Consider the following 13,348-nt stretch of genomic DNA (forward strand, 5'->3'; position numbering starts at 1 on the left):
TACAAACTGCCATGATAATAATTTTAGCCATAATTATAATTATAGATAAAATTTGTCTACTACAAAAGGAAATTTTTATGTTGTTTTTTATAGTGTAGTTTTTTAGCTAAAATGCTTCAAACTTAGTTAATAAAAAATTCTCATAATGCATTAAATTAAATTTATTGTAATGCTAAATTAAATTAACTTATAAAATGAATAAGATGTTCGATATTTTTTAATTTAGTTTTAATGAAAAAAAAAAATCTTAAAATGTTTGATTATTCTGAAACGTTATTAAAGGAACATCGATTTTTCAATGTATGGGTGTTTCTAATATTTTTTATTGAAAATAATGTAAATTTATTATACTTATCATTTATTTGAAAATTTAAAATTTAGATGAGATAAAAAAAGAACAAATAATTATTAAATAATTAGGATATAATAATAAAATATAATAATCCAGATTTCTAATGCCATGGAATAAATATGTTATTGATTTATGAATTAATTTGTTATACTCTTAACGAAAACAGAATGATTTAAGAGATTTTTTTTTTATCATAATTATATTTATTACGAAAAATACCTAAAAAAATATGAATTAATCATTATTTTTTTTCTATTTTTAAATTTTTTTTTATGGATGAAATGTTAGTAGGACATGCAGCTTAAAAAATCAAATGTAATTTCATTCAATGTGAATTACTTTACTTAATGAAGACAAAAAGCAATAATTTAATGATTGTGAAATTAAGAAAAAAGTATTCTTGATTTAATAATGATAATCATCAGAATCTGCATAATCATAATCATCATCTTCTGCTTCTGTTACAACAGGCTTTGCGGCTCTTTTAGCGCGAGCCATTTTCTCCATGTTTGCAACAACTTCCTCATCATAATCATCGTACATTCTGGAAAAGAAATATATTATCCCATGAACATTCAATAATAATAAAATTTAATGATGCAAAATAACTTTTAAATTAGAAATAATGAAAGTAAAAAAAAAAAAAAGGAGCTATAAACTAAATTTTGAATTTATATTCTTTTCTTTATTTTAAGAGTATAGTTTTTAGATAGTTTTAAAAAATTATTTTGGTTATTTTTATTACAAAGACAAAAGAAAAGAGAAACACAAATTTAAAGAATAGTCTAAGTAAACTTGTTTAAATTTTTAATTATAGATGGCGCCACATTATAATTAAAAAGACCACATGTTTCATTTAGATCACAGAGAAAGTTTGATCTAAGAGAGAGAGAAATTACTTTTCTTTGTCATCATTATAATAATTTCTTAAGAATTTGACAAAAAATTATTTAAAAAAACACGTTATGCAAAAAAATTATATATTAAAAATAAATACCGATTTCTATTCTTGTTAAAAATACGCAATTTCTTCATGTAGAATTTAAAATATAATATAAATAAATTTCCTTTTTTTCTATTTATTTAAAAGAATAAAAATTTATTGAATTATTCATTTACTTTATTTTAAAAAAGAATAAATGCAAACTCAGAAATTTAAATCAAATAATTCCAAAAGCAGTTCGAATCACAAAATAAGCTCATTTTGTATATGCTATTTAGTTTAGCTAAGCAATACATGAAACATAAGAGAATCACAATTTTCTTTAATCTTAGAATTTGCAGTTTAATAATAAAATATATAGTTTTATTGCTTATGTTCATTTTATTTCCGCATAATTTCTATTCCTAATTGGAAATAAAAAAAATATAGAAATTTCAGATTGGTGCTGCCATCTTTATTGTAAACTTAAAACTATTAGGGAAGGTGAGGGTTCGTTGGAAGGGAGTAAAATGAACCCAACGTACATCGTGCTTAATGCGATGAGTTAGACAAAGTCGATAACGTACAATTCATCCTGCTGATCAGCAGCACCCTCTTCAGCAACGAGTAATTCATATTCTTCAGCTGCATATCTATCCCAATCACTAAGTTCTGGTCCTTCACCATCATGCTCCTAAAATAAAATACGGTTGGAATATTATTTTTAATGTTTGACAGTCATATTATAAAAAATTTCTTATTTGAAGCTTTCTTTTTTAAAGTATGTTTTAATTTAGAGTTAATTTTTTTAAAAAAAAAGAAACTCTTTTCATTATTGCATGGGTATTTATTCTAGGAAAGTAGATTTAATTAAGTAAAAACCAAACAATAGAAACCAATAAATAAATAGAAATATAAAAAATTAAATAACTAACTTAATAAATAAATATATTAATTTATTAACAAACAAATAAAAAATAAATTGAAAGAATCGAAAATATTATTGAACTAAATAAATTTTAACAACTCTCCTAAGCAATTTCTTTTAGTTTCAAATTAACGAACTTATGGCACAAACAGTATTTCAAAAAATGGTAATAGAAGACTATTCATGTAGTATAAATTTTTGTTTTGAATTTAATTGAGATAATAAATAGCTTTAAAATAAAATTTTGAAATTTCTCTCATAGATATCAATAAAAATAAACCTTTTTCTTCTAGTTTAGCTTTAAGATAGGGAAAAAAAAAATGTTTTACTAATGATTATAAAATTCATAATTTCCCTTTCCTTTATATTAATTTTTTATTTTTATCATCATGGACATCAAAGTATAAATAAATAAAAGGAAAAAATTTGTTTGTTTATGTATAATTTTAAAAAATAAATTCAATTCTTAATAAATAAAAAATCACATTTATAAATGTAAAAAAATACACAGTTATTTTAATCATGAAACATCTATCACATGTTAATATAGAAATTACATGAGTAAAAAAGTTATCCCTTAATTTCTGAAAATTTCCTCAATATCATAAAAAAATTTGAGTAAAAAAATTTTTTTTTACGCTATTGCTGAAATGTTGAACTTTCACTCAATATTTTCTGAATAAGGGAGTGGGGAAAATTAAGTAAATTGAATGATAATTTAAAATCACGAAGGGAACTACGAGAAATTACAGAAAAGAAAACATTGAAGAAATTTAAATTAAATTCGTCTTAATAAATTTTGTGTTTAAAGTTGTTTTTGATATATCTTTTTTTTTGATAGTTTTTTTATCATCTTTTTCATATAGTTATATTAAATTGGAAATAACGTGAATAGAATATAAATTTATAAACTTTTTAAAAAAAACTTTTCAGATATTTTATGTGTAGTTCATTATTATTCATCCATGTAATTCATAATTGTAATAATTTAAAATTAATTCATTCGTATAATTCATAATTGCATTTAGTTAAAAATAGAATGAACAAAGCAAAATTTTATAAATTTCTCTCAGAACTTTTTTAGGTCTTAATGTGTAACTCATTTCTATTCATCTTGTGATTAATAATTGTATTCGGTTGAAAATAGAGTGAGCAAAACAAAATTTAGCAAATATCTTTCAAAATCTTTTCAAGTCTCTTATGTGCAATTAATTATTGTTCATCCCAGTAATTCTACTGTTCACCCCTGTAATCAGAATTGAACACGGTTGAACAGTATGAAATTTTCAAATTTGTGTAGTTTATTATTGTTCATTTGTGTAACTTGTATACAATTGAAAATATGTTGCACAAAAAAAAATATTGTTAATTTCTAATATAAATTTTCAGTTTTTTTTGTAATTATTTAATTAAAAAAAATTTTTTTTATTAGGGAAATGTTTATTGAAAAAGCATTTTATTAAAAATATGTTTATTAAAAATTCACTTTATGAAAAATACGTTTTTTTAAAACGGAAATTTTACTAAGCATGATTGAATTGAATTGAGTGTAAATTAATGCAATAAACGTCACATTAAATTTCTAATAACGTTGGGAAATGTGATGTATAATTCTTACTCTTTGTGAGGCAAAGGGATCTCTTTGTTCATGATCTAAGTATTTCTCAAGATTGAAGAAAGTGTCAAAAAATATGGGAGTCATTTTGCATTTTTTCAAATCGGCGAGGGAGACTTTTCCCGGAACTTTAGGTTTTATAATATCCAGCATCTGAAATAAAGAGAAACAGAAATTAGAATGCTTTCAAAGAAGTTATGAAAATAAATTAATATAATATTCGTTTTTTTTTAACTGCTGATTATAAAATTTCTTTATGTATATTAATATAATAGAAATGAATTGCAAGGTGTAATTCTAGAGTTTAATCAGTTACAGTACTTTTTTTTTGTTATTCATTTTAAATATGAATTAGTATTTATTATTTTTAAAGCACAAGATTTAAAGGATTTTTTAGTTAAACAATATAATTTATCATAAATGATTCTTTTCGTGAAAACGGCACATTTTATTTTTACATGATTAGTTTATGCATAGTTATAAATGATATTTATAGTGTAAACGAAAAGTTTTTTTTTGTGTGATTAATTAAAGCAGTAATCATTGATGATTTTATTGTAAACATTCATCGTAGTTATCAATTTCTCTTTCGCTTTTATCATTATTTTATTTATGAATCATTATTTATTTTCTCTAATGCACAATACATACTCTTAACACAATACATACTCAATAAACGAGACTTAGTTTAGCGTGATTAATTGAAGATCATTAGTGTTATTCTTGATTTTAAATCATATTCATTTGACTTTTGTCACATATTATTTTAAATATGAGAGAAATAAAACTTATCACTGTTGACGTTTAACGATTCTCACTTTACAACTCTCGCATTTAAAAACAAATAAAACTTCATTAAAAAACGCTTTAATTTACCTGGCATAAACAGTCATTGAAGGGAAGTGTTTCGATTCCTAAAGCTTCAAGCCTTTGCAATTGTTCAGCGTAGAAATATTCCAATTCATACATTGATAACAAACCATCTCCATCTAAATCCATGCATCGGAACCAATACTCAATGCTATTAAGAAATTAGAACAAAAAGTAAGTTCAAGATTAGGATTTTATTCCAAAATACTATAAGAATTGATATCAGACTGATGTCTTTATTGATAAACATATCCGTCTTTGTTTCATGAACATTAAATAAACATATTTCTCATAATTTATAAAGAGGGAGAGGATACATCTAAAAACTACCCAAATTATAGAACTTTCGGAAAAGATTTATTAAGAAAAGTATGGCTAAACTACTAGAATATGGTAAAATTCGGTAGTTTTTCCCGAAATGCTTTGATAATGATTTTGTTGAAATTTACTATAAAATATGGTTTTATAAAGTATGATAAACTTTGGTAAATGTGGTAAAATTTGGTAATTTTTATCTTGATACTTTAGAACATGGCATAAAAACCATTTGTTCGGTTTTGTTTACTTCTCATTTTTGTATTTCTTGCTAAATTTTAATAAGAGCTAATTTGGTTTTATTAACCAAATTTATGTTTTTTGTCTTTTTTTCTTCTTTTTTTTCTTTTTTTTTTTAATACCAGAAATATTTTTACTAGGCATTATGTTAATTTTACCAAACTTTTTTCTCTGTGTGAAACAATTTTTATCAGTTTATAAAATAATTTTATTCAAAAAGACGACGAATACTCTTTTTGTGCAAATAATAGAGCTAGAGTCTCAATTTTGGGAGGAAACTTTTGCGGGACATCCTGCTTACGGAAATGGTAAGAAAGAAACACTTCTAACGCTTTTTTTGTTTGTGATTTCATGCACTATAACACAATTGGAAATAACAGGGAGCTTTTGTCATACTAACCACAACATTTACCTTATTTTCTTTTTGTTAGCTACTCCGTGAGTTTTAGGGATATTTTCGCAAATGCATTGTGAAGCTCGTATAGTTTTAACGTTAGAGTTAGGGAAAAACTTACCTCTTTGCTAAAACTCTGTAATAATAATAGAAAATCTAGTTATCACAGTATATCTTCATTTCAATTTCATAAAATTTAAGAAACGTTTTTTAAGAAGCTTCAATTATGTTGTTGTTTCTGTTTCTAATGCTACTTGCCAATACCAGCAAGCCTGCTTGGTGAAAACCTTGGACTTGGATATGTGATTTGTCGAAGTACCGGCCCGCGTATGCGGGCACCTCACTTCTTCATCTATTTACTGGCCCTAGGGCAAGTGAGACTAGTGGCTTTGTTCAGGGAAAAGAAAATGAAGTTTACTAACATTAAGTTAGCTATCTATAAGGTTAATTACTGGGAAGGTCCCTAGAGTCATTAGCATGTTAAAGAAACAATGAATTGAAAAAATATGTACAAGATAAATTACAAGATTGAAAAATAGGGGAAACTAAAATATTATATATTTACAATATTTACATATAGGCATTGTTTATATATCAATTAGTGTGAGCCTCTGATATAACGATGACCCGGTCGTCCCGGTAAATCTTGGTGAAAACCATGAAAACAAACGAATTTAAGGCAGAGAGTGCGTTTCTTGTTTTTCAGTGGCGCCATCTATGGCCGAGAATGCAATTTCATCCATAGGTTTATAGGGCGGACCCATTCATACATCCACAGATCGTAATTTTGACCTGAATCAGAGAACGAATGAATCCTGACTCGAATTCAATACCCCAGAGGTAATGATTTGTTATGGGAAATGAGAAATAATAATATTAACTCGATAAGTTCGTACCTTCTGGGATGCCTTTTATCTTCTTCTGAAATAAGAAACCATACGAATTCAGTATAACTCATCTTGCCTTCTTTTTGTTTCGGCCCCCTTTAAAGCAATTCAATACTTCAGTTAATTTTACTTGAACAGAAAAAAATAAGTTTCAAATAACTTAAAGAAAAAAAAGTAATTATAAACATACCTTGTTACAGCTCCAGAAAATATCCTTTGTATAACTCGTGTGGATAAAGCTGAAATATATAACAAAGAACAACTTTGAGAGATTGCAGAAAGCTTCTATCAAAGTTTTTTAAAAAATTTTTTTTCGAAAAGCAAAATACATATGAGATACGTAGCAGATATAACTTATTTTTTAAAAATCTTTGGTGAAAAATGTCATTTTTATAACACTTTCTAACAATTTCATTCGATCATTATTAATGTCATAATTTCTAATGTTATAATTTCTATTATCGTAATTTCTAATGTTTTAATTTGGAGTACAACCATAATTATTAAAACAGTTCAAGTTAAAAGTTATTACAATAGGTTAAAATAAATAATTTTTCTAAAGTACGGATGGCTTGAACTTTTTTCAAATATTTTATCGTAAAAAGTAAATGTAATGTAATCATTTTTTCATTAATAGTTTAAAAAAATATATAAATAAAATAAAGAAAAACATATAAATTGTGATATTTGGCACCCTTTCAAAATAACTAAAGAATTTTCGGATTACTTTTATAGCCAAATTTTGATCTTATATGCTAAGCTCACAGATAACTAAATTTAGAAAGTAGTCTAATTATTTATTGTAATTTTCACTGTAAAAATGCTTTAAAACTCGAAAAATATATTGATTTTTTAATATATTGATCTTTGACCTCTTTTAATACACTGATCTTTGGTCAAAAATTACAGTATATTAGGTTATATAAAGTAACGCATTAATTTTTTTTAATTTTTTGAAATTTTGAAATTACCTGAAAAAATAATGATATTGTCGTCGTTTGTGTGAATAATTAAAATTTTGAAAAATAAAATTTAAAAAAATAATAAAATTTAAAAATATTAATTTCGGATAAATTGCAATAAATAAATAAATGATAAATGTAAAAATATTTCAATAAAAAAAATGATGAGGGAAAATAAGAGAATTCTAGAGGGAATATGTGTGTATCATATGAGTATCATATTAATTCTCTACTGGTTTTGGAATTGTATGCACAGTGCTCAAAATAAAAATTTCAGTTATGAAATCACAGGAAAATAATAATAATAATAAATAAGGCCTATATTGTAAATTTAATTTCTTAGGAACAAATTGACTGATTTCGCCTAAACTTTGTATTTTGCTGTGTAAAATTATATTTTTAAAAATTATGTCAAAAAGATTTTATGCCTTACAATTCAAAATTTTTAGACTATTATTAAATAAAATAATGAAAAATAATACATATTTTCTAAAAGTTATATTTTTGAATGGAATTATCTAAACGAATTTTATATTTGTGAGTAAAATTTTTTTAGATTACCTTAAAAGGTTCTCGTCCGAATCCGCTAAAAAAAGGTATGCTAATTAATAGAAAGTTCGTTTTTGTGTCTAATTTCGTAATTTTAAAATATTGTCAGATCTGCACCAATTAATTAGCATATTTGTTGTCCCTCATTCATACCATTGAGATTGAGTCTTAGAATGTTAATAATACTTCCAAAATCCAATAAATGGCGCTCTTTACAGCACTTTTAAAGTGAATTGTTCTCCAAATTCCTTCCTGACACTGTAGCATCAACATCATTCTTTTTTTTGTTTTTTTGTTATTAAATATATTTTTTGTTGAAGGCGTTTTGTAATGATTTGAACCCCAAGGTCATCGTAATTAACATAGAACGCTGAGAATCCTATCATTGGAACAAAGGTTATGTAGGGTAGTCCGTTTATTTATTATTATTATTGTTTTTTGAGCAGTGTACTAAACTAACTGTGCTAATAAGAACTTGATTTTTTCCTAAATAATTTCACTCGGTGAAATGAGGTGAATATAAAAGGTAAAAATTTTAAACATTTGAAGCTAATGCAAATACGAATTAAATACGAATTCAACTTCAGTTCACACTATATAAAGTTTAGCGTATGCAACGATTATTTAAAAATTCGTGATTGCTACTATCTTGATTTAACTATTCTATATGAACACTACTTAAGACTATCTAATATAAACAAAACTGATTCTATATAGACAGTTCTTAGCGATGTGTAATTTAAGTTTCAAACAGAACATTTTCCCAAGTTTTCAAGGTTTAATAATCAATAAGCATAAATTTGTGAGTAAAAAATTCAATATACCTCCTCCACTGTGTACTTTCAGATCATTTTGATCAATAAATAAGTCGTGATCTTTATCCAACTCCCAAAACTTGCAGTATATCACATAGAAATGTTCGTATGAAAAATAATCTGTTATTTGATTTATATCTTCTTCATCTTCAAGTGTGGCCAGTACCTATATCAAAGTATTAAAAAAATTAAATGTTAATTGATTAAATTAAAATATGTATGCAATTTTAAGACAGTCTAAGAATCGATTAAGGAAGATAAATAGCAAAAAATATATCAAAAATGAAAGCTTTCGATCTGTTTCATAATATTGAATTAATAATTTTTTGATGAATTGCTCAAAACGAAAAAATATAATATTGATGCTAGTTAAGAAAAAAGAAACTTAGAAAATTTTGATTGCATTCAGTCGTCAAAGGGGTAAGAATGGAAGAGGAAAAATATTAAGTATGCTTTTTATTATCTTCATTAAATTTTTCAGAATAAATTGATGATGATAATCTAAATTTTTACTATTTCTTAATATTTCAACCTATTTCAGTGGAAGAATAAAGTTCCGTCATTCTAGAATTTCTCGATTTTTATTTATTTAAATCTTAAAACAAAAATATTATACAATTACAATTCTCAAATAGGCCGTTTTTAGAAAAACTATTTAGTGTTGTATATTTGATTTGAGATTTTTTCAAAAATTTCTTTATTTTTGCATAATCTACAAAAGGAATTTTCATTTTTTTTTCCAAATCTGTTTTTGACAGTTTAAACAAAAGTAAAAGCATACAAAATTTGGAAAACAGACAATTAATGAGTAGGGGAGAGTGGGGTTAATTGTAAAATTTTTTACTTAACTATTTTTAACTAACAAAAAATCCAATATATTATTAGTATTAATTGACAGACGAGTAAAGTAGACTATACTCTACTAGAAAAAATAAATATATACCTTATTTTAAATGTTATTATATTAGTTATTAACAATTTTTGACAGTCGTGCACTTGTTACAATTGTCCCCATCTACGGGGTAAATTGTAACAGTACATAAATTCAACTAAAACATAGTTAATTATACATATTATCATAGTTGTGATAGACTTTTTATTGATCAAAATAGTAGTGATATTTTAGGAGTAAAAATAATAATGAGCAGAGACCTAAAGGGTTAAACTTTTAACTTTAAGGGGTTAAAAATTTTAATTTATGCTGTGAAAGGTGACAAATAAAATAATGCACATGCAACATAATATAAATGATATAGGAAACTATTGGTGGTTCTTAAAGAGTTAAGTAATGGTTTGTAAACATAAGATTATTTATTTTCAGCTGTTACAATCTTCCCTTTACTTATTGTTACAATCGTCCCCAAGACGCCATTTCAGCTTTAATTGTTAAAAACAATGCTAGTTAATTAACAAAACTAATTTTTTTTAATGAAATGTTAATTAAGGTGTCCACTTACATATTCGGTTAATAATTTTTATTTGTTTAAGCAAAATTACTTTGTTACAATATAATATTCTAATACCAAAAAAAGTACTTACGTAGCGTGAAAATATCTTTTGTGATGTAACTCTTTCAAAAGTACATAAAAATGGTTGCCAGCAGGGGTGTACATGTAAATTTATTAAATACACCTTGCGCTCCACCTAGGAACCAAATCTAGAAACCGACACTCGAAATTTTTGCTCTGTTCAATCGTACCCTGTTACAATTGACCCCACTCTCCCCTAATAAATTACCAAAGCAAAATAACTGACTACAGAATTTCACTGCTTAAAATTTTTTGAAATAACCCACAGAAATTGTAAAAGTTATCGAGTGCTAATATAGCCGAGCAAAGTTGTAACATTCTACTTAATTTGAAAGATTTACTGCAGTTTTATTCTTTTTTTTTTTTAACAAAAGAAGAAAAAAAACATCACGAACACTAATAAAATTAAAAATTTAACTATGGTGTTAATTGCCACAATACCGAAACGGCACTGCGCACTCTAGGTAAACTGAAAAAAAATTTTTTTTTTAAACCAATTATTTTAGAAATTTAGGCATTCTGTAGATTATGCATGGCATATAATTTATTTATCTATAGACACGTTAACAAAATTAAAAATAAATATATTACTAACATGAATAGTTAAAATTTTATGATTTATCTGCCACTCTTTCAATCTCTACACACATAAAAAGCTGCGAATACATCCAAATAGTATAAAATTTTCATAGTTTTTGCAAATTAAAATTATTTTACCTTTTCATTTATTTTCTAACCTTTGGCAAACAGCCGGAATATGTAACAAAATACCATCGCTGAGATACGAACCCGAGTCTCATTCTTGGGAGGTGAGCGCTCTACCCTCTGAGCCATCTCGGCTCAAAATTAAAATTACTTTTTTTTCTAACTTTCGTTGAACAACCGATCAAATGTTGAGACTACGACTACCAATATTCAACTCCGTAGCCTTGCAATTTTAATAGCAATTCAGAAGACAAAGGAACTCCTGGATCAAGTACTGGGAGAAATTTACCTTTGTTGAAGGCTTCTAGATGGAACTAACCTGCATTTAAGGTTACGTGGCCAAGAAAACCATGGAAATATCCCACGTTTAGCCTGATGTCAAGGGGACTCTAACCCATGATCCGCTTACCACTGAAGACATGTTACGCCAGAATTGTGGTAGGTGCGTGCCGGGTGCTGAATTTATATCGACCAGTCATTGCTGGGATTCGATCTCGGATCACTCTTATGAGGAGGCAAGTGCTCTATCCCCTGAGCCACCATGACTCTCAATTAAAAAATATTAAATTTGCTATCAACTTCTAAAAATTTAAATAGTTTGTTTTTTTTGAGGTGTAAGATAAAACAATAATTGGTACTATTTCGTTTCGCACTCCGTACAAAATCAACAAATCATTATTGACGCCTTGACATTGTATTGTGATAATAGGTTAATGATTCTGTGTTAATAGGAACCTAATATACTAATATAGATAATAGGTTATATACAGTTACCGGAAACGAAAAAATACCCAAAAATACATTTAGGCCTGTTCTTACCTGTAAGAAATTGCTTCTTCGTAATTCTGGAGCAGTAAGCTTACCACTCCAAGATCTGTTGACGCAATAGTAAATCCTTGCAATTACCTATAAAAGAAAAATTTGGAAGAAAAAAAAATTAAGACACAATTATTAAGACAAAAGTATATGTTTTTTCACGAGAATATATTTACATTGAAATTAAAAATTGAAATGGATTTTTTTTGGTGGCTGAATTTGGTGGCTGATTTTAGTGTCTGATTTTGGTGGCTGATTTGGTGGCTGAATTAATTGTTATTTGTTAGCGAAGAGTAAAAAGTTAAGCAGAGAAATTAATACTATTCAGGGTGTTAATAATGCTCTGATTCACTCACGAAAACATAAATCCGTGATTTATTGATGAGTATTTGGAGTTGCAATTTATAATGACATTGTTCAGTGTTAATTAAATATTAAAAATACAATCGTTATTGTAAATTTATTCTGACATGTAGAAGGAGAATTCTCTTCTAATTCTCCTAAATACTTCCTTGTAAATTTTGGAGAAAGAAATCGCTTTATGGTTATTTTATATAATTATTTAGTTTTTTAATAAGTACAAATCAAAATTATTAAACAGGAACTAATAATAATTAAATATTAAAACAAGGAAATTTTCACGTCAGAATTTGTTTGAACTAAATTTAATAGATGGCGCTTACGAAGAGCAGTCCGCGATTCGCGTTTTCTTCTCTTTGGATCCACTTATAGATGCATTCATTTAAAAATATTGAAGAGTAGTGCTGCCATCTAGTAGCTAATTATGAAACGTTTAATTATATAATAAATTATTTACATTTTTGGGACAGAACGGATTTGGAATTTTTCAGAAATAAGATCCTTCTCAAAACTCATTTCTAATTTTTAACTTGTAGGATTAATGAAAGTTTTGTTTTAAAAATACTTACCGTGTGTATATATCTAGAATGGAATTCAGTGGCTTCTTTTAAAAATGTTAACCCAGGATGCGAATCAATTACATCCTAAAAACAACAATTATCCATTTATTGTTATATGCTACTCTTTTGTTGGAGAGAAAAAAATAAATAACAATATATGATACTTTTTAAATAATAATAATTTTTTGGACAGTTATATTAAAGTAATATATTTGAGTTTGTTAAATGTCCCAATTTAAAAGCAATTTTAACATTTCAGAAATTCCCATTTCAATAATATGACATCTGAATTATTTAAAAGAGTATTTGATATTAAGTGAAACAAATTGAAATTTTAATAGAAATTTTATGTGCACGAAACTGCATAGTATATAAACCTAGTACTTAAATTAATAATATTAAAACTGGCAATTTTCAAGTCATTAATTCAGAATAAGCACGTAACATGCTATCTTTTCTCTCTCCATTTTTCTTTATATTTTGTTTGTTTTATTTTATTCATTGTATTGTTTTTATTTGATTACATTAT

At 25.8% G+C, this 13,348-nt stretch overlaps 1 protein-coding gene across 2 annotated transcripts in view; it reads right to left on the bottom strand.

Annotated features, from left to right (window-relative positions):
* Positions 1-671: 671 nt before the first annotated feature.
* Positions 672-13,348, bottom strand: part of LOC107446821 (serine/threonine-protein phosphatase 2A regulatory subunit B'' subunit delta) — a gene marked incomplete at its 5' end in the record, with an annotated part of 31,114 nt that continues 18,437 nt past the window's right edge. The window contains 9 exon segments of one of the 2 annotated variants that reach the window (XM_043047885.2): positions 672-896; positions 1,862-1,968; positions 3,821-3,970; positions 4,694-4,838; positions 6,533-6,619; positions 6,714-6,762; positions 8,859-9,015; positions 11,903-11,989; positions 12,829-12,903. In XM_043047885.2, coding sequence (XP_042903819.1) covers positions 758-896; positions 1,862-1,968; positions 3,821-3,970; positions 4,694-4,838; positions 6,533-6,619; positions 6,714-6,762; positions 8,859-9,015; positions 11,903-11,989; positions 12,829-12,903 — 996 coding nt within the window. 2 annotated transcript variants of the gene reach the window in all.

Source organism: Parasteatoda tepidariorum, chromosome 2, assembly GCF_043381705.1.
Source record: "Parasteatoda tepidariorum isolate YZ-2023 chromosome 2, CAS_Ptep_4.0, whole genome shotgun sequence".
NCBI classification, from domain to species: domain Eukaryota; kingdom Metazoa; phylum Arthropoda; class Arachnida; order Araneae; family Theridiidae; genus Parasteatoda; species Parasteatoda tepidariorum.